This window comes from Callorhinus ursinus, unplaced genomic scaffold, assembly GCF_003265705.2.
Source record: "Callorhinus ursinus isolate GAN/ISIS: 27379988/994484 unplaced genomic scaffold, GSC_fseal_2.0 scaffold9, whole genome shotgun sequence".
In the NCBI taxonomy this organism is placed as follows: domain Eukaryota; kingdom Metazoa; phylum Chordata; class Mammalia; order Carnivora; family Otariidae; genus Callorhinus; species Callorhinus ursinus.
Window position 1 is genome coordinate 60,519,799 of NW_027397071.1, and position 26,972 is coordinate 60,546,770.

At 38.0% G+C, this 26,972-nt stretch overlaps 1 protein-coding gene across 2 annotated transcripts in view; it reads left to right on the forward strand.

The window, feature by feature from the left end:
- Positions 1-26,972, forward strand: part of NRDC (nardilysin convertase) — a 103,780-nt gene that overhangs the window by 74,405 nt on the left and 2,403 nt on the right. For both annotated transcript variants that reach the window (XM_025871593.2, XM_025871592.2), the window contains 19 exons: positions 751-824; positions 2,198-2,267; positions 4,639-4,716; positions 6,694-6,814; positions 6,891-6,949; positions 7,241-7,295; positions 12,977-13,081; positions 14,590-14,713; positions 15,245-15,331; positions 16,260-16,379; positions 17,477-17,528; positions 18,417-18,567; positions 19,216-19,343; positions 21,162-21,324; positions 23,080-23,111; positions 23,366-23,504; positions 25,865-25,912; positions 26,204-26,256; positions 26,678-26,761. In XM_025871593.2, coding sequence (XP_025727378.1) covers positions 751-824; positions 2,198-2,267; positions 4,639-4,716; positions 6,694-6,814; positions 6,891-6,949; positions 7,241-7,295; positions 12,977-13,081; positions 14,590-14,713; positions 15,245-15,331; positions 16,260-16,379; positions 17,477-17,528; positions 18,417-18,567; positions 19,216-19,343; positions 21,162-21,324; positions 23,080-23,111; positions 23,366-23,504; positions 25,865-25,912; positions 26,204-26,256; positions 26,678-26,761 — 1,743 coding nt within the window. The remainder of the gene's footprint in view (positions 1-750; positions 825-2,197; positions 2,268-4,638; positions 4,717-6,693; positions 6,815-6,890; positions 6,950-7,240; positions 7,296-12,976; positions 13,082-14,589; positions 14,714-15,244; positions 15,332-16,259; positions 16,380-17,476; positions 17,529-18,416; positions 18,568-19,215; positions 19,344-21,161; positions 21,325-23,079; positions 23,112-23,365; positions 23,505-25,864; positions 25,913-26,203; positions 26,257-26,677; positions 26,762-26,972) is intronic.

A 26,972-nucleotide genomic window follows, 5' to 3' on the forward strand; every position in this document is an offset into this window, starting at 1 on the left:
TTGTTTTGTTTGTTTTGTTTGTTTCGATAAGAAATGAGTATGAGCTATGGAAATGTCGAATGGTAGATTGAAATGAGTTTTACTGTGAACCTTTAGCAAAAAAATCAGAGGTATATTGCCTAGAGGAATTCATTAGGTCCTGTCAATCCCTGATAAGCATTTTTAGAAGTTCTCTTAAATAATATTCACTAACAACTTTGGTTCCTTAATCAGACAGGTTAAAAAGTCTTCTGGGTATTTAATAATAATGCATACTGACCATATTTTAGAAGAAATAGTTAACAATATCCTCAACCAGATGAGAAGCCTCTAGAAGAGTCCATGTCTTTTAAATACCAAAGTACCTAATACAGTGCTTGATACTTAATAATCATTCCATATATACTTGTTGAATTAAAAAAATATCTCTAGTATGTCTTCTTTCTGAAATGGCTTTATATGGGAGGAGAACTGAAGTTGAATGGGGCTAATAGAGGCAGTAAATACTGGGAGGGGAGGCCCCTTCGCTTCATTGTTTTCTGTCTCCCATGAGTTTGAGAGATTCCATTTACTGGGACTGAGGTGAAGAATAGGTTAAGCTCAGGATTTTGGTGGCTTTGTTGCCATCTATCTATTTGCTTATGCCTAGAATGCTTTTCAGCCAGGAGTATGTAGAATAGATTATAAATACCTATCAGTTAGGCATCCCTAAAGATACTGCTTATAAAGGCTTTTGCCAATTAAATTTTAATATATTTGTTTTATTTTCAGTGGGTTACCCAAACCAAACTTTGGCCATTTAACGGATCCATTTGACACACCAGCATTTAACAAACTTTATAGAGGTTCGTGAACCAAAGGTTTAAAACTGTTTGAAATAACTGTAGCGCATTCTCTAAAACTTACTTGAGGCTGCCAATTTTCTTTGAAAATGACAACACAACAGAAAGTACAGCTGGGTTGGAAAGGGAGTAGAAGGACAGAGGAGATCCCCAGTTAGTGACAGACAGCAGACCAGTAATGGGCGGCAGACTCGTCTGCCTGCCCTGCTGCTACTCAAGTCTGTTTTGTGCTTTCTCCCTGTTTTCCCCTTGTTCCCTTTTGTCCTTTGGTTTCCATTTCCTTCCTATTTCATTTTATCTATGCTCTGCTCTTTATTACCTTTAAAAAGAGAAAAACAGAGGAGGGATAACACTTTGGAAATTATTTCCTTTTATCTCAATTATGAAAACAATTTTTTTAAGTGAAGAAAAATAAAAATAAAAATGAAGTGTAAAGAAATGGGAAAATCACCCTTAAATCTTACCATGTAGAGAAGTCATTTCGGCAAATTTCCTTTTGTTTCCATAGGTATATTTTAACATAGTTGAGATGATAAAGTATATACACTTCTATCTCTTGCTTTTTTCATTTAATATTATATTTGTGAGAATTTCCCAGTGAGCCATCACATGGTTATGCTATAATTTACAAAACAATTTGCCCATAGTGAGTATTGCAGAAATAATCCTAATTCACCTGTTCTCTTTCTTTGCTCTTTTATCATGGCAGATTGTCTCCCCTCTTTTTCCTGATTGCCTAGGTGTTCCCTCCTCTTCTTCCTTTACCCCATTGCCAGTCTCTCTCCTCTTCCCTCTCTTTGATCAATGACTGTTTTGTCACACCGTTTATCTGCTGCCTGCTCCATTCTAAGATGACTCTTCCCAGAGACAACTTATTTTTTGTTGTATTCTTTCTGGTTTTATATTTTCTCTTCATAGAATCATAGAGGAATAGCACTGGGAAGAATTGTAGAGCTACTTTAAACTAACCCCCTTTCCATACCATAAGAAAACAGAGAAAGATTTAAATGAGAATGATTTTCCTCAAGGCTACATGAACACATATAGCAAGATAGAGGTAGGGCTAGATTTCGACCATGGGTCTCCTGACTTCTAGTCCTGTATCCTTTCTTGCAAGAAGGGATCCTTCTTAGGAGCATTTCCTATTTTCATAGTTCTTTTATCTGTTTTCTCTACCTGTGAAACCAAACTGAAAAGAAATTTATAAAAATTACATTATTCAAATTGGAAAATTGGCAACTTGAAATAATAATTGCATTGTATTTAACCTTCCCCTGTTGGAGGATGAAATATATTGAATTTAAAAAATTCGTGTAGCATAAAAAAATTATGGAGAAACACTTATATCTGTTTTTCTGAAAAATATTTTTGTTTAGTTGTTCCAATCAGAAAAATTCATGCTCTGACCATCACATGGGCACTTCCCCCTCAACAGCAACATTACAGGTAAGAGTTCAGGGCAAATTTACTCCATTGGAAACTGAATGAGAGTGATATTTTGAAAGCATATTAAATGGTTTCAATTTGAGGGTTCTGTTATGTGATAAACCGGGACCTCACTACTGGAGTTTTCAAGCCTGGCTATATATTTTAATGTCTTCTTAGGTATGAAAACTAGAGTTTTCTTATAGCTAGTTGCCTTTCCTGAGTCTTTGAAATTAAGTATCTTTGTGTGAATGCTAACTTTTGTCATTATTTTCTTTCGTACTTTGAGTACAAAAATATATTAGCTTATGATTTATTTGTCAGTGGTGACCATTCAGTTTGAGCTTGTCAAAAGTAAAGTTAAGTAATTTTGAGCCTGGAATATGACTACAACCCACATCTGAAGGACCTACACCTTTGAGGTGGTAATAAGTTAGGGAAGAGTTACATAGATTAGGAAAACATTTCCCCAACTTATTTATATAGTTATATGAGCAGAATAGCATGGGCAAGAAGTTCTTTAAAGATAAGGATCAGTCAATGCCTACAAATACTTTTCTGATTAAAAACAAATGCTAATGAACTGATAAAAATTTACCTTATATTTTTAAAACCATTACCAACAAAACAAACCCATGAGGATAAACACACAAACAGAAGGAAAATAATGTTGCTTAAGCTCAGTAAAAACTTTTTTTTTCACATATATGATAGAATATTCAGTCATACTACTAAGTTAACAAGAATGATATGCCTCCAGTGAGAAAGCAGAGAACGTGTATTGTCTAATTGCTTTTGGTGAGAGGATAATATAGGAAAAAGCAATATACATTAATTGTGTAGTTACGGTAGAGTGTCCCCAAAAGTGTTAAAATTATTATATGCATATTTAAAAGTTTATTCTATTTGTTTTAACTTTTTACTATAAAAATAATACATGCTTGTAAAATATTAAAATAGGACAAAAGAGTATTAAGTAAAAAGTAAAGCTGTGCTTCCAATTTTTATTTCCTGAAAAATAGGCCCAACATTAATAGCTTCTTATATGTCCTTCAGACATTAAAACAGTGAATATGGAACATTTTTTTTATGGAGATGAAACTATACTGTATATACTGTTCTTCCTTTTTTGGGCAATGCTTATTTTTCTAATTAATAAAGGCTTGTTTATCCTCTGGTTGGTTACTAAGGTAGTTTATTGTAGAAATCCTGAAAATTACTAAAAAGCAGGAAAAAGTCATTCATGATTATGTTTTCCAAAGAATGTTAAAATTTCTGTGTGTTTCCATCCAGTTATTATTTTTATGGATGATTTATTTGTTTTAATGTGCCCTTCATCATGATTCATTTTGAATCTCTAATTATGTGAATTAGCCTTTTGGGGGAGCCTTTTTTTGTTGTTGTTCCCCACAAAGAAGCAAATGTTTATCCCTACAGAGTAACCAAGTACAAAACTGTTTTGTTCAGATGCAGATGTTGTGTAATCTATGACATTCATTCTTTAACTAATTTACTTCCCCTACATCAGTCTTAGTATAGATATAATTCAAATTCATATTGAAGCAATTTTGTGTGGGGTTTGGGGATTGCTTATGTAGTTGAGATCCTAATATTATATCTTAACTTTTGAGAGTTTATTGAACTCCTTAAACTAATTTTAAAAATTTAAGAATGCTTAGATTTCCTAACTTTATTTTTCTATATATTTTTTGTTTTGGTAGGAATACATTTCTGAAATTATAGTAGAAGCCAGTAGGAGAAGACAATTTAAATAATATATATACAACTACTCAGACTATTAAAGTATGTTATTATATAATGTAACATTTTTACACCTGTTACACTTACATTACATTGTCATGAAAACTCTATGAGTAGGTAGCTGGGTAAGTAAAGAGAAAAAGAAAAATACAATGAGGTGTTAAGTCTCTTGTTCAAGATCATGCATTTACTTAAAGGAATAACTAAAACTATAAGCTAGATTTTTCTGACCCATGAAGCAACACATTTCATTTTACTACAGAGCTTGATGCAATACTGAAAGCTTTTCCTGACACTGAGGGATTCATTCTCTGTATTAGGTTCTAAAATGATAATCTTTATTATTTCCATTTTGGGTGAAACAAAAATGAAGTTTGGCATTCAAGAGGAAAAGTTGTAGTCTTGATTTTGGAATGAACATAGTGATTTCAGATAAAGAAGTTAAATTTTATCATGTTTTCTGTTTTTACCTTGCTATTATCAAATTAATAGTAACTTCATGTGTGGTGGAATTTAGGTGATAATAAGTTTATAATCATATTCTTAAATACCATAATATTTAAAGTAAGAATTCCTTGTGTGCTTATACCTTAATTATTTTTATTTTTGACCTTAACATTTTTTTTTAAAGGGTGAAGCCACTTCATTATATCTCTTGGCTGGTTGGGCATGAAGGCAAAGGCAGCATTCTTTCTTACCTTAGAAAAAAGCAAGTATTGGGGCACCTGGGTGGCTCAGTCGTTAAATGTCTGCCTTCAGCTCAGGTCCTGATCCCAGAGTCCTGGGATTGAGCCCCGCATCGGGCTCCCTGCTCGGCGGGAAACCTGCTTTTCCCTCTCCTCTCCCTGCTGTGTTCTCTCTCTCTCGCTGTCTCTGTCTGTCAAATAAATAAATAAAATCTTTAAAAAAAAGAAAAAAGCAAGTATTTAATTAATAAGTATTTTCAGTGTAGCAGTCTCTGAAAAATAATAGACAATAAGCATTCTATAACCTAGTCTTGTTTTATTTGCCAGAAAGCCTAGAATCAAATCTAATGCTTAATTATAGTCACTTTAATACCTAAATTATTTTAATAGCCCTATTATATTTGTGTATTTCCTTGGAAGCCACCTTTTAGCCCTCATGGGAAGTTAGTTATACACAAAATTTTAAAAATCATAAATAAATGGATTCCAGAGTTACATAAAAGATTAGCTCTAATCAAGAATTTAGATTTGAGGGGCGCTTGGGTGGCTCAGTCGTTAAGCGTCTGCCTTCGGCTCAGGTCATGGTCCCAAGGTCCTGGGATCAAGCCCCGCATCGGGCTCCCTGCTCCGCGGGAAGCCTGCCCTCTCCCACTCCCCCTGCTTATGTTCCCTCTCTCGCTGTGCCTTTCTGTCAAATAAATAAAATCTTAAAAAAAAAAAAAAAGAATTTAGATTTGAATAGTAAAGAAGTCGGTTTATTTAAATGCTATGGATCTCCAGCCTTTCCCAACCCAGAAGGTGGACTTTAATGAAAACTACACTGGGCAGAGAAATCATAACAAATAGTGGGACTATGAGCATTATTAGCAGCTGTGTTAGCAGAATGTTTCCTAATGCATTTAAGCACTTGGTTAAGTTGCCTAGTCAAATCATAGAAAGATAGCTTTAAATCAGGACCCATAATTAAAATACTTCCTTGTTTGATTTTTCTGTACACTAATTCAAGAATGGAAAGGAAGATGGGAAATTTAAGTACTTTAAATAAAGCACCGATATGACTAGAACATTCAAAGAAAGCTAAAAGACCAGGGTTATTATGAAAGAATAAACTAATGGTATAAGTTATATATATACCTTACACTATAAATGCAATATGCTTTGAGATGTGCACAATCTTTCTACCTTACCAAACTTCATTAGAATTTCACATTCTTCATTCTGGCTTCCTCCCTTGTTTTAAGTTTTCGGGATTATTCTAGTAGGAAAAGATATAGTCTCATTGCTTCTTTCTTAGACAACCTTAGAGGTTAGCTGATAGTCTCAAAGAGCTTATTTGACATCCTAAGTAGGGATATATCTGAAGTATTCTAAGCTTCTTCTGGGAGACAGGTTCAAAAGGGATGAGTAAAATGCCTCCATAATTTTAATATTTTGTGCTGTTCTCTTCAACAGAAATTACTGTCTTCATAAAACTATTAATGTTTTACTATGTTGTAATATATATTAATGTTTCCATAAATATACTGTTATTTCCTTCTGGTGATTCTTGCATGCACTGCAGTTGTTTGGGAGGCCTTGTACTTTAAAGATTTATACTTTTACTACACTTGGTCTTAGCCAAAAGGCCAAGAAGCAATAAAAGATTTATACTTTTAAATTTACTTTTGGGGCGTCTGGGTGGCTCAGTTGTTAAGTGTCTGCCTTCGGCTCAGGTCATGATCCCAGGGTCCTGGGATAGAGCCCCGCATTGGGCTCCCTGCTCAGCAGGAAGCCTGCTTCTCCCTCTCCCACTCCCCCCTGCTTGTGTTCCTGTTCTCGCTATCTCTCCCTCTGTCAAATAAATAAAATCTTAAAAAAAAAATAAACTTACTTTTGGAAAGCATGTTTGCCTCTGAGCTTCCCAAATTTTACATAGAAAGTCTACCTATTTTGTTAATTGGAAGTATTTGTAGACTGTCAATCCCAAGATACTGATTGGATTCATTTTTTCTTAACAATAGGTGCTGGGCTCTTGCACTATTTGGTGGAAATGGTGAGACAGGATTTGAGCAAAATTCTACTTACTCAGTGTTCAGCATTTCCATTACATTAACTGATGAGGGTTATGAGCATTTCTATGAGGTAAATAATTAAAATGGAATTTAAAAAATATAGATATTACTTTATGCAAAAGCATAATCAAATGTTTTGTTTTCAGGTTGCTCATACTGTCTTCCAGTATTTGAAAATGCTGCAGAAGCTAGGCCCAGAAAAAAGGTAATAAGTACATATTAGAATTAGGCTAGGAATCAGTTCTAGTATGTTTTAGCATTCAGGCTGCCAAATAGACATGCTTTAGTCCTACCATGATGGTTTTTCAGGCATTTCCTGCTTAAGTTCCTTCACTGGCTCCATATCCTGATTCTTCTACATGTGAATACTGCATGGGAAACTTGAAATGTTAAGGGTTTACATTTATGTGGCCAGTCTCTTTCTTCTCTTTTCTTGATGAGGATTCTAATAAGAAATTTAAATATATCTTCTACTTATAATTTTCTTCTTTCACAGAATTTTTGAAGAGATTCAGAAAATTGAGGATAATGAATTTCATTACCAAGAACAGGTACTGGAAGTCAAATTCTTTTTGAATGTTATCTGTGACCAAGTTGAAACTGGTGTGGACATTATTCCTCTTTTTGGAAGTGTCACTGGAGTTTTAATTCTGCCACTCTCTGTCATGTGAGTCCTAAGATGGCCTTGAGGTTATCTGAAAATTAACTCTTGTGTTTTTAAGTATGTATATTGAGTAACAGTGAGAGGATTAGGCAGATAGACACAGATCATGTTGTGTGACAATCATTTATGTATGTACTCATCCATCTGTCTATCCTTTTGATAAACATTCATGGAGAGCTTGCTATGGTACTTGATTATTTTGGGAATTCTAATATTATGAAGACATTCTACAGGATAATTCTGTGGTAATTACCATATGTACTATTAGAAATGGTGTGTTTTATGATTTAAGGGCAAGGAGAGCATTTGCCTTGATCTGAATAGAATCAGGGAAGGCTCCATGGGTGTTGGTAAATTTGAATTGAGTTCAGCATTAAAAAAGAGATAAGGTTTGGATACATTATAAGCAATGAGAAAAACACAAGTAAGGAACTCTGGGTTATTGTGAAAAAGTAAATGATCTATGTGTCTTTGAAGGAAAGGTATTATATATAAGGCTGAAAGGTCAGGAGTTTGAAACAGGGTTTCTTTAGAACCCTTTTTGTGTCTTGGATCCCTTTGGAAATCTGTTGAATCCTCAGAATAGTATTTCATCCCTTCAACTTTTTTTTTTTTTTTAAAGATTTTATTTATTTATTTGACAGAGAGACAGTGAGAGCAGGAACACAAGCAGGGGGAGTGGGAGAGGGAGAAGCAGGCTCCCCGCTGAGCGGGGAGCCCGATGTGGGACTCGATCCCAGGACCCTGGGATCATGACCTGAGCCGAAGGCAGACGCTTAACGACTGAGCCACCCAGGCGCCCATCCCTTAAACTTTTTAACCTCTCAGAAAAATTATCACAGTGGTACAGTGACCACCACTTTATCCCTCACCTAGATTCACCAGCTGTTAATAGTTTTCCGTATTTTCTATCCTCTCTCTCTCTCCTTATATATGTATGTGCATGTATGCATCTTTTTCCCAAAACATTTGAGATTTAATTACAGATACCATAATACTTCACCTCTAAATGTTTTTTAGCATGTATCTGCTACACAAATGTATTCTCTTGCATAAACCTCACTAAAATTGTCACACCCAGGAAATTACATTGAAACAATACTGTTAAATATTATACATACCAGGGGCGCCTGGGTGGTTCAGTCAGTTAAGCTTCTGACTCTTGGTCGCAGCTCAGGTCTTGATCTCAGAGTCATGAGTTCAAGCCCTGCGTTAGACTCCACGCTGGGTGTGGAGCCTACTTTAAAAAAAAAAAATATGTGTGTGTGTGTGTGTGTGTGTGTGTGTATAAAAAACACAATTCATAAAATAGTGTTTCTAAGTGAATAAAATAAAATAGAGTAGTTTGGGCGCCTGGGTGGCTCAGATGGTTAAGCATCTGCCTTCGGCTCAGGTCATGATCCTGGGGTCCTGGGATCGGTCCTACATCGGGCTCCCTGCTCCTTGGGGAGCCTGCTTCTCCTTCTGCCTCTCTCTCTCTCTCTCTCTCTTTCATGAATAAATAAAAAAATCTTTAAAAAATAAAAAAATAAATAAAATACAGTAGTTTTTGAAGGAATATTGAAATAAAGTACTCAAAATCGTAAAAAAAATAGTACTATATCTCTTTATTAACATTAAATAACAAGGTCTAGCAGTAGTTCTAACAATTATTTCAGTTTTAAGTAGCAGTGAGTGTGAGATATTTGCAACAACTATATTCTGATTCTTTTTTTTTTCCTAAGATTTTATTTATTTATTTGAGAGTGCACGTGCAGGGGGTAGGGGGCAGAGAGAGAGGGAGAAGCAGACTCCCTGCTGAGCTCAATGTGGGGCTTGATATGGGGCTCGAACCCAGGACTCTAAGATCATGACCTGAGCTGAAGGCAGATGCTTAATTGACTGAGCCACTGAGGTGCCCCACTATATTGTGATTTTTATTGGTTAGTCATAGATGCTGCTAATACAAGTGTGGTTTGTACATATATTTGTAATAGAATAAAAATGCTAATTTAGAGGTTAGTGAAAATAAATATGTAATTTCTTCCCAGCCAATTCATGCACATACACCCTCCTGAATTTGTCCATTGATAGATCTTGTGGGAAATGTCTGTGGGCCCTGGATTAAAAACCCCTGATTTAGAACTGCTTCATAGAGCATCTTGAAGCTGCCTTTTTGGATCATCACCAGAGATGATTTCCTGAATATCTACTATAAGTAGAGAAGATTTAGGTACATGAGGACAAGGTCACAAAAACTGTAAGCTTCCAGTTGCTGTTGATTCTTATGTAATCTGCTCTGTATTCTTGAATCATTGAAATAGAACTAAAAATCTTATTCTATGAAAACAGGCTGCTTTGACACACCTATTGGCCATCACAGGGCCCTATAGACACTCCTCCCTATAAGTGGATTGATAAGCATAGAACTCCACAAGTGCTGCCACCTACCTTGCCAGGAGTAATTTTGTTCAGTGTCCTTATCAGCTGTGGTGGCACCATGTAGGTCAGAACTATGGCAGGGAAGGAGTGGGATCGAGAATTGTGGATAACGCCTGTAAGTGATACCCAGATTCCTTTTTTAGGGATCAGCTTTTTAGCATTGGTTGAGTGATATTTTTGTTCTGTCCCTCCAGTTTCTTCCTAGCAAATCATTTCAAGATATCTTTTTACTGACATCTTCCATTTTTGTAGCTCCTCATTTTTTTTACCGTTAGCAATATTCATGAATACTTGTCTGGATTTTAAAACATGAGCCCAAGACATCTTAGATTAAAACCTAATCAGTGCAAAGTGAGAACAAATCAGAAAGGTCTATATCTCTGTGAGAACTGCTAAATTAACTCAAGTAGCTCAGCTTATTTTGGCTTTTATTTATTTTTTATTTATTTATTTTTAAAGATTTTATTTATTTATTTGACAGAGAGACACAGCAAGAGAGGGAACACAAGCAGGAGGAGTGGGAGAGGGAGAAGCAGGCTTCCCACGGAGCAGGGAGCCTGATGCGGGGTTTGATCCCAGGACCCCGGGATCATGACCTGAGCCGAAGGCAGATGCTTAATGACTGAGCCAACCAGGCGCTCCATTATTTTGGCTTTTATAAATTTGTTTTTTTTTTTTTTTAGCAAAGTTGGAATGTCTCCTCTTTAGACTTTTTCTGGTCTTCATCAATAAAGGCAAATAGGAATACCCTTTTCAAACTATTCAAACCGGTCTTATTTAAGTAAGATATTTATTTATTTATTTAAGATTTTTTATTTAATAGAGCACAAGCCAGGGGTGAGGGGCAGAGGGAGAGGGAGAAGCAGACTCTCTACTGAGCAGGGATGTGGGACTCGTGACCTGAGCCAAAGGCAGCTGCTCAACTGACTGAGCCACCCAGGTGCCCTTAAGTAAGAAATTAAAAAAAATTATTTCCCATAGGAACTTGGACTCAATATGTCTTAAAAATCAGCGGTATGAACTGGGTGTTTAAGTGCTTTTCTATAGGCAGAAAAACAGAAATAATGTAATAATAAGGCAGGAAGAGTTTGTAGGAGATAAGAAAATATTAGAGGACAGACAGTAACAAGTGTTGGAGAAGAAAGACATAGAGCCTCGTGCACAGCTGGTGGGGTCATAAGGTGGGGTAGCTGCTTTGGAAAACAGTTTGGCAGTTCCTCAAAAAGCTAAACAATTACCATATGAGCTCTACTGTTCAGTTCTCCTAGGTATACACCCAAGAGAATTGAAAACATCCACACACATACTTGTACACAAGTATTTCTAGTCGCAGTATTCAGTATAGCCCCAAAGTGGAAAGGCCCAAATGTCAGCGAATGCATGGCTAAACAAAATATAGAATATACACACTATGGAATATTATTCAGCCACAAAAAGGAATGAAGTACTGATTCATGCTGCAACTTGGATGAACCTTGGAAACATGCTAAGTGAAAGAAGCTAGTCACCACAGGTCACATGTTATATGATTCCATTTATATGAAATTTCCAGAGTAGGTAAATCCATAGAGATACAGCACAGACTGATGGTTGCCAGTGGCTAGGGGGAGTGGGTAGTAGGGAGTGAATGCTTAATGGATATGGGAGTTTCCTTCTGGAGCAATGAAAATATTCTCCAACTAGGTAGTGGTGGTGATTGTACAACTTTGTGAATATCCTAACCACTAAATTGTGCACTTTATTTTAAATTTTATTTCATTTTTAATTGTGTACTTTAAAAGTGTGAATTTTATGATATGTGAATTACATCTTTAAAAAAAATGAAAAAATAGCATTTAAGTGTTTTTCTTAGTACCTGCACCATTGCCTTGGCTCTGGAGATATGCTTTTAGCCAGGGTCCTTAGTGTTTTCTCATAGGAAATATTTTGAATCATTCAGTTTTGTTGCATACTGACCAAGCAGTTAATTTATAAGTAAGTGGCTGGTGAGAACAACTTACTTTAAAAAAGAATGAGAACAGAATAGGAAGAATAATTTTAAATAATAATAGCACCTAGGTGACTGGTCAACTTGATGATTCAGGAATGTTTCCTGAATTGGGAAGTGGGACAAAAAAAAGCTAACAATCTTTCCTTATTTTTTCTTATTCTATTTTTATATGATAATATAGTAGATACCATATACCCATGGTCTCTAGTTTGATGTATGCATGTCTCATTTCTTCTCCATGAATGCAGTAACCTTCACTTCTCTTCTGTCTACCATTAGATGAGAGAACAACCCATACTGTCTGGTAAAGGACTGGATAGTGTAGTATTTTGGAAGGAGTGTTTGCTGCTACGTTAGGAGTCCTGAGTTCTGGTGTCTGCTCTGCCTGTTATTTACTATGTGACTTTGGGCAAGTTTCCTGATCAATCTGAGTGTATTTCCTCATAAAATGTGGGAATAGAACTGCTTGGTATCTGAAGGACTTGTCAGTTTTAAGATTCTGAACGTCTGGGTGCTCAATTAGTACTTAAATTGATTGCTTTCCTCTGAAAAAGAATTTTCATTTCATAGGTTATGGAACTTGTGGTTACTCTTTCAGTTTTAAATTGAAGAAATATAGTGATTAATATAATTTCTTATATCAAGACTTTAATGACACATTTTGATTTCTACATTGATTTGATTCATGTTTACAGATAGTTCTGGTTGATAGAGCTATAGTGATAAAATGATGAAGACCCTGTCTTTAAGGACATCAGTTATATGGGGCACTTACAAACAAGCATTTTACAGTTCAGTGTTTAATGCTCTCATGATGAAGCTGTAACATGATTAGAGTGTTGTAGGGCTCAGGATGGGGATTGGAGGGGTGTCAGGTTGAATTCCTTAAGGTGGTAAGTTTTCTCTGGCTAAATTTTCTCAGAATTCTGAGCATCGAATTCCCCCCTCTTTTTTTTTTCTTTTTTTAAAGTAATTGCTATGCCCAGCATAGGGCTTGAGTGAGCATCGAATTCTTAAACTAAAATTACATCTGCTCAGTATATTTTTGTTCAGAAGCTTTTGGTTTCATTGTTAAAAAAAGGAGAAAAATTATTTCTATTTTGTGGTAAATTAAGAATAATGGAAGTTTCTGGTGTGAAATAATCCTCTCTTTACAGACAGATCCAGTTGAGTATGTGGAAAATATGTGTGAAAACATGCAGCTGTACCCACTACAGGACTTTCTCACTGGAGATCAGCTTCTTTTTGAATACAAGCCAGAAGTAAGGAGGTTTCATTTCTAAGAGTTACTTTTACACAAAGAGGAGGGGGAGAAAGTGCAGAGATATACTTAAGAACTGTGGGAATGTAGAAAACTTGGTTAAATTTGTCAAATTTTTTGTTTAAATGGAAGAAATATCCGTAGTTTTGTGCGTAATTTTTCATGATTGTTGTATATGATCATGTTTTAAATAGGAGAAAATCAAGTCCTTTTGTTAGGTATTATTATTGTCACTTTTTTTCAAGTGTTATAACATCTACTAAAAAAGTGATTCCTAAGAATTATGTGCTTTAGTTGCTAGGCTTACTTAGAGAATTGTTTTGCTTACATTTTAGTTCAGTTAGAGACTCTGGGCAATTACATATTAACCCTTTTGGAAATGTTTATGAGAAATGTAAGATTCCCTGAATTTGAAACATGTGACTTATAGACCACATTACATACAAATAAATACTTGGTCGGGTTTTTCCTTCCTTCTTCATTGGATGTAAATCATTTTGCTCCATATGAGTTCTCATGGCAGTTCTCAGTTGGTTGATTTTGCCCCCAGGGGATATTTGTCAATGTCTGGAGACATTTCAGTTGTCATAACTGGAGGATGCTCTTGGCAGATCATCTAGTGGGTGAGAAGCCAGAAGTGGCAACTAAACATCCTACAGTCTAAAAGACAGTACCCTACAATAAAGTATTATTTGGCCCAAGATGTTAATAATGCTGAGGTGGAGAAACCTTGATATAAAAGGGTATTCCAAAATTTTAAAGACAGGTAAAGGAGGAAGCAATAATCATGCATTCTTGTTATCTCCTAGGAAGATTGGGCCCAGGGGTCCAAGTATTTTATTCTGAACCGCCATTTGTTGTTTTTTCTCAAAGAAATGGTGTTCAGTTGGTAGTTATGGTTCCAAACCTTACCCACAAAATCTGTTTACTCCTCTCATAGTGAAGGATTATTAAAGGGGGCCTTGCGATGGGATCATTTTATTGTTTCTTGGGGATGAGGTAGTATAAGGATACTCTTTGGAATCATGTACAAACTTGTTTAGAACTCCATGTTTGCCATTTCTAGCTGTGTTATTCTGTGCATATTATGTAATCTTTACCCCAAGCAAATTACTTAACTTTTAACAGGAACCTGAGTATTATTTTTTATAAAATGGGTATACCTTAGAGTTGTTTTAGGATTAAATGAAATAATGTATGTTAAACACTACCGGGCACATAGAAAAACTTAGTAAATGAGAGCTGTTTTTACTGCTAGTACTATTATTATGTAGGATTTGAGATGAACACAGTTTATAGCATTATCAAGAAACATTTGAAACAACTAATAGACTAATGAAGTCTTATAAATTAGGGTGTTCATGACTATAGATAAAGAGTTTCATGAGCATCAGGATGCTAGGATCTTGGGGATGCCTAACATAATATGGCTTTGCCTTTTTAACAGAGATGTATTAGGTTAAAGTTGTTACTGTGTGTGTCTCCTCCCACCCCCCTACCCCCAATTAGGTCATTGCTGAAGCCCTTAATCAGCTAGTTCCGCAAAAAGCAAATCTTGTTCTACTGTCTGGTGCTAATGAGGGAAAATGTGACCTCAAGGAGAAATGGTTTGGGACTCAGTATAGTATGGAAGGTAAAATATTTTAATAATTGTCCTACAAGTTTAGATTTATTGACTCACCTGAGAATTTTTATTCCTTAATAATTTGTCTCATGGTTCCTATGGGAAAAAAGTATAAACTTTTTTAGAAGTTTACTTTGAAATGAACATTATTTATACTGCTTTGCAGAAAATTACTTTCTGCTATGTTTATATTTATTATAGCTAGTGAAAAAAATCCTGTTTTCTGGGTAGTTTTGGGAAGAATTTTGACTATGTTTTAGAAGAGTACTTTTGAAACTTCAGTGTACATATATATCACCTAGAGATCTTATTAAAATACAAATTCTTATTCACTAGCTCTGGGGTAGGGCCTGAAATTCTGCATTTCTAATAAGCTCCCAGGTGATACCAGTGCTGCTAACCACACTTTGAGTAGTAAATGGTTAGCAATTACAGTTTTCCTGAGAAAGAAGAATCGATTTGTGAAGGCTAGTTGTTAATTGGTTTGTTATTCTCAACATTGCATTGTTTGTTGGATCAGTTTGTTTTTCATTTCTACAGATGTTGAAAACTCTTGGGCTGAACTATGGAAGACTAATTTCGAATTAAATCCAGATCTTCACCTTCCAGCTGAAAATAAGTACATAGGTCAGTGAAATAGCAGACATTATACATAATCCGTTTATGTATCAATAAAACAAATAGCACCTGTATAGTACATTTACAAAGTATCATTTGAATTCCTATTTGAGCTTCCCAGTGACACTCTGGAGTAGGCATTACTGTTTTCTTACTTTTTTGAATGAGAAAAACTGAGGCTTAAAAAGGCAAAGTGACTTTTCCTAGACTAGTCAGTTGGTAAATGGAGAAAACAGGACTTAAATGTAGATCTTGGGACTCTCTGAAACTTTCGCTTTTTATTATGTAAAACAATTTATGTTTTCATTAACTTAGAGGACAAGTTTGACTTTGTTTTTTTGTTTGTTCTTTTTTTAGATTTTTTTTATTTGTCAGAGAGATAGAGAGAGAGCACAAGCAGGGGGAGCAGCAGAGGGAGAGGGAGAAGCAGGTTTCCTGCTGAGCAAGGAGCCAGATGCGGGGCTTGATCCCAGGACCCTGGGATCATGACCTGAGCTGAAGGCAGATGCCTAACTGACTGAGCCATCCAGACCACCCCAAGTTTGACTTTGTTAGAACTTTTTTGTTACCTTTCAAATGTCAAAAACGTTGATAAAAGACATTCTCATTCAAGAATGGATTTGTTTATAGATTGCTTTATACAACTATCCTGACTAAAGCTCCCTCTTACAGTTAAGACTGTCTTTGAGAAAGACAAAGAAGCAGAATGTAGAGAGATCAGAATAATCTTTAGGAAATTACAGATCTTCAGAGTTCATTTAGTTTAAGGCCAAGAGAATTTTCTTTTCTGTGTTCTACTAATTTATTATATTCTAGCATTTGAATTTGGCTTATTTTTGCCACAAAGAAAAGTTATCTAGACTTCTAAAACCAAGAACAGATTGTTGGGAATCATGTTGAATTACTTGAATGAATTATTACTCCTTTCTCTTGTTAGCCACGGACTTCATGTTGAAGGCGTTTGATTGCCCTGAGACAGAATACCCTGTTAAAATTGTGAATACTCCACAAGGCTGCCTGTGGTATAAAAAAGACAACAAATTCAAAATTCCCAAAGGTAAAATGTTTCCCTCTCTAAAAGGAGTGAAATAAGTATAACAACTCTTTCTCCACTTGGTAGCAACCTATTTCCGTGTGTCTGTCACCTGTCTTCCTTTGTCCTTCCTCTTCCAGTTGAAGCTCTTTTCTAGGCTTATCTGTCAGATCCATACTGTGCTCTTGTGTGGTCACAGAAATCTTTGTATACATTATAGATTCTAGGAAATAAATAAGGATGCAAGGCTAAAATGAAATTATTTTAAAATATTTTTCTTGCAGTTAAATTAAAGCAGAGCCAGGTGTTTGACCATCTTAGGGAATGGGTGGTGTGTTTTAAACATTTTTAAAAATGAAAATATGCTGAAGGAGATTATTTTTAGACACAATAGCTAGCCTATTCCAGCATTACAAATGTGAAATATCCTCCATCACTCTCCCTCTACCATTTTGCTTTTATTGTAAAAGAATCACGGTATACAGTTAAATAGACTCCAGAGTTCTTGTCTTTAATGTGTTAGCCCAAACTGTGTTGCTTTTTTATTTTCTGTTCTTGTGCATAGCATAGGAACTTACTGAAGCAGCTTGGGATCAAAAAATAAATAAATAAATAAAAATTCCCTTCGTTGCCATTTAACCCAGATGCCTAACCTCAACACAGTTGTTCCGTGGCTCTCAGGAATTCTTGAGTTTATTGGGAAGGTGTTTCTTGAATTACTTATCAGTGTTTCTAAAAATGTTCTTAACATTTATTCAGCTTCCTTGGAAAGTCTCTGCTATAAAAGTTTCTGTGAGTGTTGGGATTGTTCTTTAATGTTTTTGACATGTATACCTCTGTAAACATTTTCTCTGACCAAAGCTCTTAATAAATATAGTATTCCTAGGCTCCTTTGTGTATCTATTTATCTGGCCTTCCCACAGACTAAAGTGTGCCTTCTGGGTACTACTTAGAATGGTAAATATTACCTTTTTAAAGATAACTTCAGGATAAAGATATAACAAGGATTTAAGGGCTAGTAGTTTGAATTTTTAGGAAACATGATATTAGGGGCGTATAGCGGATGTATAAAATATTTGAGGCCTCTGGCCTATATTTTCTTATCTTTTTTTTTCTTTTAGCCTATATACGTTTCCATCTGATTTCACCTTTGATACAGAAGTCTGCAGCAAAGTAAGCAATTGTCCTCTTTACTGGAAAATATGTTTGTTATTGAAAAACTATTTTGTTTGTTTCATTCTGAATCATGCTATCATTTTCTCTATCCGTACTGAGCTGTGCTGCTGATTTGTGTATTTTTCTCTGTGCCCCAAACAAATTATTTGTATTGATATTAAACATTAAAATGGAATTGTGGCTGCTCCATTTCCAGCACCCAGAGTAGTCATAGTATTACTGGATTGAGAAAGTTCTTTAGAAATGAGTTTGGATTAGCTTCCAGTCTGTAATGAGAACAACTGCATCTGTTGATCCTATATTTAGAAACTGGCAAGGAATCTGATTATACTTTGTAACAAATAACTCCTTATTTATATAGATAACTGCACTGTGGGAGGTCAGAGCCTAAAATATGCCTGAATCATAGGAGGTGCTCAAGAAATGTTAGCGTACTTCTTCCTTTCCTTTGCCACTTAAACTGTGGAATCTCACCTTAGAATGACAGGCAGCACTAGTATTTATTAATATCACTTGAAAAAATATATCAACCGCCTCCCTTATCTCAGATTTTTGTCAGTCAGAAAACCTGGGCTGCAGAGATGGCTAGAGCCTTTGGGCCAGTTGCTTTTTATGCGTTTTACACTTACCCCATTTTTCAGTATAAGCATTCACATTTTACATGTATGCATAACATGACAAAGATTGGGAAGCACTGCTGAAGGTAGGTGTTCTGTAACGTGCCTACAAAACTTGAGTGGTGGGTAAGCTGTATTTACCTTTGAACTACATTCTGGAATAGTGTAATCGTTGTCTTTCTAAAAGTGAAATTTCCTACTCCAAAGCACATTTGTTCATGTTTATTTCTTGCCAATTAATAGTGCTGTTTGCATTTTATATTCTCAGTGTGGTCCTCTTTGATATCTTTGTCAATATCCTTACCCATAACCTTGCGGAGCCAGCTTATGAAGCAGATGTGGCCCAGCTAGAGTATAAGTTGGTAGCTGGAGAACATGGTTTAATTATTCGAGTGAAAGGATTCAACCACAAACTACCTGTAAGTACAAGTGTTCTGTTTTGCTCATAGAGAGCTTTAAATTTTATGTTTGTTGCCCCTAAAGCACCAAGTATAGAGGCTTATGCATGGGTTGCTATACATAGAAAGAAATGTTTATTAACATGGGTTACCATGTTTTCTTGGCCGGTGACAGCTATTGTGACTTGGGCCACACATAAGAGCAACATAGTCACTAATTACTAGCAATGCGTGCAATATAGCCTCAGTTTCTCTGCAGCCAACACTGGATAGGACAGCTTGATAGGAAGTTGTCATTACTTCCAAAATTAATATATAAATGTAATGTCCTCCCAGTTAAAGTCACATTTAGGGGCAGTGGAGATGCTGAATAAAATATTAAGTTTATTTGGAAGAAGAAAATGTTTAAGAATACCCATGAAAATTAAAAAAAAAAAAAGGAATCATTGCTCCACATTTCACAGTTATTGAGGATTTTAGCTCCTGAAGATCCTTTGAGTCACCAGTATTCCTACAAATACCTATTCCCAAGCTAGGCCCCTGGTAGAAACCAATGGGAAGCATTCCCTCCTATCCCTGCCCCCAAAATAGTGGATTTCATGCTTCTCTACTTAAAGTAGCTTTAAGCTTCTCACTTAAAGCTTCTCTACTTCTTTCTTTTCTTTTTAGCTACTATTTCAGCTCATTATTGACTACTTAGCGGAGTTCAGTTCCACACCAGCTGTCTTCACAATGATAACTGAGCAGTTGAAGAAGACCTACTTTAACATCCTTATCAAGCCTGAAACTCTGGCCAAGTGGGTATACATAGGATCAGCTTATATTTTGAAGGCCTGAAAGTATTTGCCTTTGTAGGGGTTAGGTGTGGGGAATGAGACTGTAGTTTCAGTGCTATTTTTCAAACAAATTAGAATTGGCTGTGGTTTAGGAGACTATCCATTGGGTTATAGGATTTCTAAACCCAGCTTAAGTAGCTGTCTGAGTAGGACTAAAATAAGCCTACTTACTATACTTAATTAGAGACTAAAAGTAAACAAGGATGTTTTTTTCCAAAGTTTGTAAGTAAATAACAGTTAAAGAAGTGCTGGCTTTGTTATAGCTCAAAATTGCTTTACTGCTGATTTTAGTATATTGGGTGTTGTGATGAGGTAGTTGAGTCAAATTGCTTAACCTTTCACTTATCTGGCAACTGCAACTATCCAGAATTCAGCCAAGTTTCCAGAGGAGAGCAAAAAGGCTTCTGACAGTCTGTATAATAATGCTTAAACCCTCTGCTCATAACCCCTTGAGCTTTTCATTAGAGCCTGTTCTTTTGTCTAGGGCTAATGGTAGCCTAGATGTACCTCTGTGTGAATCAGAAAAGGTACCCCTTTTGGGTGCCCTCTTTCAGCAGGTAGAGCCTTTGTGGGAGGGGAAAAAAAGTTCCCTTTGAGCAGACACAGCCCTTTGTGCATATGGCTTGCAAGCCCCTGCTTGACCTCCTTGCTGGACATCTAGAAATGGTAAACAGCACAATCTTATATGGAGGCCCTACTTTTGACATGGTTATTTATTTATTTGTTTATTTCATGGCCAGTTCTTTATTTTAACTTTTTTTAATTTAAATTCAATTAATTAACATATAATGTATTACTGGTTTCAGAGGTACAGGTCTGTGATTCGTCAGTCTTACATAACACCCAGTGCTCATTACATCACATGCCCTTCTTAATGTCCATCATTCAGTTACCCCATCCCTCCACTCCCCCTTTTGACACAGTTACAAGGAGCCCACAAATGAACAAAATTCAAAAGCAGGGCAGTTGGCAGTAAGAGTCAGACCTGTAATCACTGATAATCTGGTCACAAAAAGTTATAAAAACTAAATATAAGTTGGAAAGGAGAGTTGTCTGGAACTATCAATCAATATGATGAAAAATAGCCCTGTGTATCCAGTAACTCCTGAATACTACTTAATTAAAATGTGGTAGACTAATACACCTATTGAAGATTTGTTATTTGCTAGATACAAAACGTTTATATTTATATATTTATTTAATTCTTTCCAAAACCCTATAATGGTAGCCATTACTATTTCCCTTGTTTTACAAATGAGGAAATTGAGTCACAGATGTTAAGTAACTTGCCAAGTTCAAATAGTTTAGTGTGAGGAGGGAGGGGAAGTGGGGGATGGCGAGGAGTAGTGGGGGGAATGAGGAATAGGGGTTAGTCTGATTCTGGCCTAGAGCCACTATGTACACTATGTTGTCACTGCAATAATAGATTCCCATAATGCTGGCCTCTAGTAATTAATAAAATGTTAACGAGATTTCAAATAAAAGTAGTAATAATTCTAAATTGGTGTGTGACTTATCTGGCAACTAATATGAAACATTTTATTTTGCAATTGAGACAGATAAGTGAGTTGTACCAGTGAGCAAATCTATGTATAATTTTGTATATGTAATTTTAAATGCTTTTTGGTGATTATGACATTGTTTCTCCCATCTTAAGTTATGATAGAAATTATGTCTCTTTAGAAACACGTCATCCATAGAAACTTAACCGAACCTTTTTTTACCTTAAGATTCATTTCAAAATGATGAAACTGTTTTTTTTTTCTGCCCTCTGAATAGAGATGTGCGGCTTTTAATCCTGGAATATGCCCGTTGGTCTATGATTGACAAGTACCGGGCTTTGATGGATGGCCTTTCCCTTGAGTCTCTGCTGAGCTTTGTCAAGGAGTTCAAATCCCAGCTCTTTGTTGAAGGCCTGGTACAAGGAAATGTCACAAGCACAGTGAGTGTGAGGTGCTCTGTTACTCTTGGCTAGGTCTGAATGCTGTTTTGGGCTCTGGAATTGCATTAGTTCTCCAAAAAGGGAGGCTCTGTAGTTTTGACGTATCACGACCATTCTGATGCTGGGCAAGACTTTCTTAATGAGAAGACTGCTGATAATGGCCAGGGCTTTGGGTGAAATGGATTTGGTAAATATACGGTCTTGGTTATTTGTTGAAGACTGTGTGTGGAAACAACAGTTTAGAGATTAAAGTGGGAGCTTTGGGGTGTGGTGAAGGATGTATACACACACATACACACACACACACACACACTTTGGCAGAACTTGTATATCAAGGTTGTGTGTCAAGTTAGGGAGCTTGGGCTTTATCCTGTAGTAAATGGAAAATCCGTGAAACATCTAAAAAGGGATTTGTTGTTAAGATGCAGGGACCAGTTATGAGGCTTTTATAAGAGTTGACATGACTCCAGAGTATATAAAGTATCCAGAGTAGTCAAAGTCATAGAACAGAAAGTGGAATCGTGGTTACCAAGGGTTGGGAAGATGGAAAAAAGGGGGAGTTTTATGGGTATAGAGTTTGTTTTGTAAGGTGAGGAAATTCTGGAGTTCCGTTTTACAACATTGTAAATATACTTAACACTACAGAACTGTACACTTAAAAATGGTTAAGTTACTGAACTTTGTTATGTGCTTTTACCACACACACATGTTGAAGCAAAAAATGATGAAGCTGAGGTTAGGCAAAGTAAATGAAAGAGAAATAGTGAGGTAGAGAATGGCCAAAACTCAGTGACTAATTGGATGTGGGGGTGTTAGAGGAGGGAGGGGTTTAAAATGTTGCCTGGATTTCTTGCTTGAACCAGTGGGTTGGTGGAGGAGTAGGAAAAATAGGTTTGGGGGATATGAGGAGTTTGTTCTGATATATACTGAGTGGGATAGGTCTGTGGATCTTTAAGGCCTTTTCCAGCTAAGAATGCTTGTTTGGGACTCTCCCTAAATTACTTGGCTGTTGACCATCTTCCTTCCTTCATGGCTTCCCAGTTTCTCAGGACTGGCCCTTTGATGGAATATATACCGGCCATTCTTGAGTCTGGCTGCTCTCTCCTCTCCACTTCCTCGCTGTCTTTATTCCCCAACCCCCAAACCAGCCTTAGTTTCTTTCCTCCCCACAGAAAGAAGTTTAAAAGCTTCAACCCACATAGGAGCAGGATAGCTGCCTGCTTTTCTGAGCACAGTGGGAGTTACCGGACAGGGGTCCTTTTGGTCCAGAGGACTTAGTACCGTGAATTGCTCCAGGTAGAAACCACTGTAAGAGATGAGTGGACCCCTGCTTTTATCCCCTATTTTATAGGTAAGAAAACAGCAGTCTTGAGAGGGGAGAGGATGCATTCATTTAGTGTAAGTGTTGTTCTAGTGCTCTCTCTATGCCCCGTTCTATATTTATAGACCGAGGTTTTGAAAACACAGTCACAAGTGTCATAGAGGACACAGCCTAGTGGGCTGAGCCGAACAGTTAAGCTTGAGTGTGTCACACGTACAGGTGAACAGAATGCCAATGGGAGAACAGAGAAGCTGTTCAGTTGAGAGCCCCTTAATTTTCAACAATCATAATCAATGTCATTGACAGACTGTATCTGCTTTCTTCATGCTATCCAGGGCTTCTTAAAGAATTAGAATATTGGTATTAGTTGGTTCTGGATGAAATTAATGTCAAGAGAGCCTGCTATAGTTATTTTTTTCTCTTTTGCCTCCTAGGAATCAATGGATTTCCTGAAATATGTTGTTGAGTGAGTATTGGTTTGAGTTTTTTCTGTAGGAGTTGTATATTCCTACCAGCAGGAGGGCCTTGAGCCACACACAGCTCAGTTATTACTAAATCCACAATGGATGATGCTCCTTGTGGTAGGGTTTTTTGAGGCTGGTCATATAAACAAAGTAATTCAGAAGGGACTGTGGATGGCCTGACCTCTTCACAGTAGTTTGTGGGTGGGGGCAAGAGGATAAAGGCACTGCTCAGTGACCCATACTCATTCTTTTGTAGCAAGCTGAACTTCAGGCCTCTGGACCAGGAGATGCCTGTGCAGTTTCAGGTGGTAGAGCTGCCTAGTGGCCACCATCTGTGCAAAGTGAGAGCTCTGAACAAGGGTGATGCCAACTCTGAAGTCACTGTGTACTACCAGGTCAGTTTACAGCCCCTTTACACACAGCCATCCTCATGGCTAAGTACCTTTAGGGCACTAAAGCCTGGTGGAAGGTCCAAAGTACCTGCGAGTAGTGACCCTATGACTTTCAAGGCCCTTTTGCAGTTGCCTTTGTAGTTTTTATCCTTAGGGTCATTTGTCCTCGTGAAGCAATTGCATTTAAAAATTGCTCATGTTAGGGGCACCTGGGTGGCTCAGTCATTTAGGCATCTGCCTTCGGCTCGGGTCATGGTACCAGGGTCCTGGGATCGAGCCCCACATCGGGCTCCCTGCTCCGCGGGAAGCCTGCTTCTCCCTCTCCCACTCTCCCCTGCTTGTGTTCCCTCTCTTGCTGTGTCTCTCTCTGTCAAATAAATAAATAAATAATCTTAAAAAAATAAAAAATTGCTCCGGTTAGTGAAATGGGTCCTTTTTCAATCATAGGGCTTCATTGAATCATTCAACTACTAGTCCAGAGGGACAGAGACTGAAGAGTGGTTGGAAGTTCCTACGTGTTCCCCTGACAAAACCCCAAGTAGCAGGAGGACATTTGTTAAAAAGACAGTTTTGAAAAAGAGACAAAAGTAAACATAGCCAAGCAGTCAATATTTAGCAAACAGAATGACTACCAGAATCATAATTAAAAGTTTCAAAGCATCTGAGATAAAGGATTTATCACCTCTGTTTTGATGGTGAATCTGAGGTCCAGAGTCCCTTACTTGCCTGAGGTCATACTAATTGGGGCTTGAATCTATTCTTTGTGTCCTCAGATCCTGTGTTCTTTGCACACCATTCTAGAAAGATGGGGTGGGGCTTAAAATAAGGAAGAGCTTTGCAACCATCTCTGTTGGCCCATAGCTTGTGGTTAGTCCCACCTACTTCTAGGACAATGGGGACCTGTGCCTGTCTAGACTGACCTCAGACTTCCTAAACTCTGGGGCTCCTATAATGAGCTGCTGCTATGGTTCCTGGGTGTCCTGCATGAGGAAGTCACTTCTCTGTCAGGCCCTGTGAAGATCCTCCTGTTCTGGGCTTTGGGCAGGCCTTACTGTCTCTTACCTTTTATTGTCCTTTTATTGTGTTTCTGGCCTTGGACCTAAGTCTTTCATAGGAGAGACCTAGCTTGTCTGTGGAGCCTCTCTCCCTCTGGCTAGTTACCTAGTTTGTTGGCTTTCATCCAGGTTCTCAGCTTATTTTTTTTTTTTATATTTATTTAAGAGAGAAAGAGTGCACGAGCAGGGGGGTGGGGCAGAGGGAGAGGGAGAAGCAGACTCCCTGCTGAGCAGGGAGCACGATATTAGGACTCGATCCCAGGACTCTGGGATCACGACCTGAGCCGAAGGCAGATGCTTAACCAACTTGAACCACCTAGGCGCCCTGTTCTCAGCTTATTTGAAGCTGAAATGACTACTAGGCCCCAAAGTTCATAAATGATATGGCCTGGCCTGCTTAGCCCTGTCCACATTTCCAGTGTTTCTGCTGCTCAAAATCTGTAGTACTTTTCCTGTTGTAGGTGAGATTTCATGCTGTAAGACCTTCTCTGTTGAGGTGCTTCCTATCCATTACCTCTTAGCACTAGCTTCTAAAACAAGTTTTCTTAAGGGAACCACTTCCTTCCTCCCAGAGAGCATTTTGAACAGGATATTTCCTTGTCTGACTTTAGTGCCCCTCGGGGGGGCACACAGGCTTTTAGCCTCCTCCTCTAGTGAAGTGGGAAGGAACAGAAATGAGTCTGTTAGAGGAGCCTGTAAGAGCCTGACTGTGGGATGTACTAGCAGCATCCTTGCTTGTTGGCCTCCTGCTCTCTTTCATTCTAACTGCATTATTTTGCTACTCTCCAGGAGAGCCAGGATGTGGTCTCCCAAGTGTGGTATCTGCCTCTTAGGTATTTCTCTTGTTGACTGGTTTGGGTCCCTGTGTGTGGCCTTAGAAGCTTCTATTCATACCCTTTCTGTCTGAGGAGTCAGTGCAGATACCCTTCATTGATCCCAAATATTTCCTGCTCTTCTCCTTAGGACCTTGAACTGCAAATACTTGACTTTAGGTTTTGTCCTTTGGGTCCTTTGGGCAGGAGCTGACAGGTTGGGTATTATTAGACTCACCTCCATGTCGGCCTGCAGTCCTGTGCAAGGGCCAGGAATACAAATGATCAAGTGTGATTTCTGTCCTCACAGGCAGTCTAAGTGGGAAGGCAGATGCATCAACAAAATTGTTCAAAGTATGGCAATAGAGGGTGTGATCAGCTCTCTTGGGGGAAGAGAAGAATGGGATGGATACCTGAATAAATGGTTGCCAAGAATCCTTAAAAAGTCCCATAAGCCATTGGATTTTCAGTTGGTCTGACCAACCTCTCCTTTCAGTCAGGTGCCAGGAGTCTGAAAGAATACACTCTTATGGAGCTGCTTGTGGTAAGTTGTAATAAAGGAGAGTTGATGTGTTCAGGAGCCCTTGACCCACTATGAGGACTGGCCTTTCTGCCTGGGAGCTAGGGACTTGGGAGGGGTCAGAGGCCTGTTGGGTAGGTGAGATGGGTTTTAGTATTCTCACCCGGTGTGAACACGGACAGGGCACCTGGGCAATTTAGGAAGAAGGCAGTAAGGGAGGCTGGACTTTGGGGTTATGTGGAACACTTGGGGGTTAGAAATGGAGGTTTCTCTGCTGGGAGGAGTTGGGCTGATGGGTAGTATGTTGAATTACAGATGCACATGGAAGAGCCTTGTTTTGACTTCCTTCGAACCAAGCAGACCCTTGGGTAAGTCTGCTGGCAAAGAGCACTGAGCTCAAATAAAGGTCTGGGGCTTACTTTGCAGGCTGAGTTTTATCAGATATCCTGACTGAGCAGCCTCTCAGAGCTCGCTGGTCCTTCCATGCTTTAGAGTCATACTGACCGGTCAAAATTTCTAGAATCTGCATCTTGGACTATGATCAGGTTTTTAGTTCGGTCAAGTTCCAAAGATAAGCAAGGAAAAAAGCTAGTGTGTAGTCCTCAGTTCAGGAGAGGGGCGGACACCCTAACCTGAGAATGAAGTAGATGCATACACATTTGTGGATTTTCTTTCAGGACCTCCAGGTCCAATCAGGATGTGCTGAAACCCTTCCCACTCACCTGTAGTTTCTGAGGGCAGGGCCCTGGGGACTACCTGAGTTCACAGAACTTTTCATTCTGGCTGTAGGTACCATGTTTACCCTACCTGTAGGAACACATCTGGGATTCTAGGATTCTCTGTCACCGTGGGGACTCAGGCAACTAAATACAAGTGAGTAGATGGGCCCAACTATTACTATTCTTGGCCTGGAGAGTGGGGGTTGTAGGTGCTTCCTTAAACGTCAGGCAACTCTGACCCAATAGGGTTTGCTTCCCTTAGTCACACAGCTGGCGGGGGGGGGGGGGGGGGGGGGGGGGTGTGGGGGGGGGGGGAGGGTGGGTGGGGGGGGGTGGGGGGGAGAGAGGGAGGGGGGGAGAGAGAG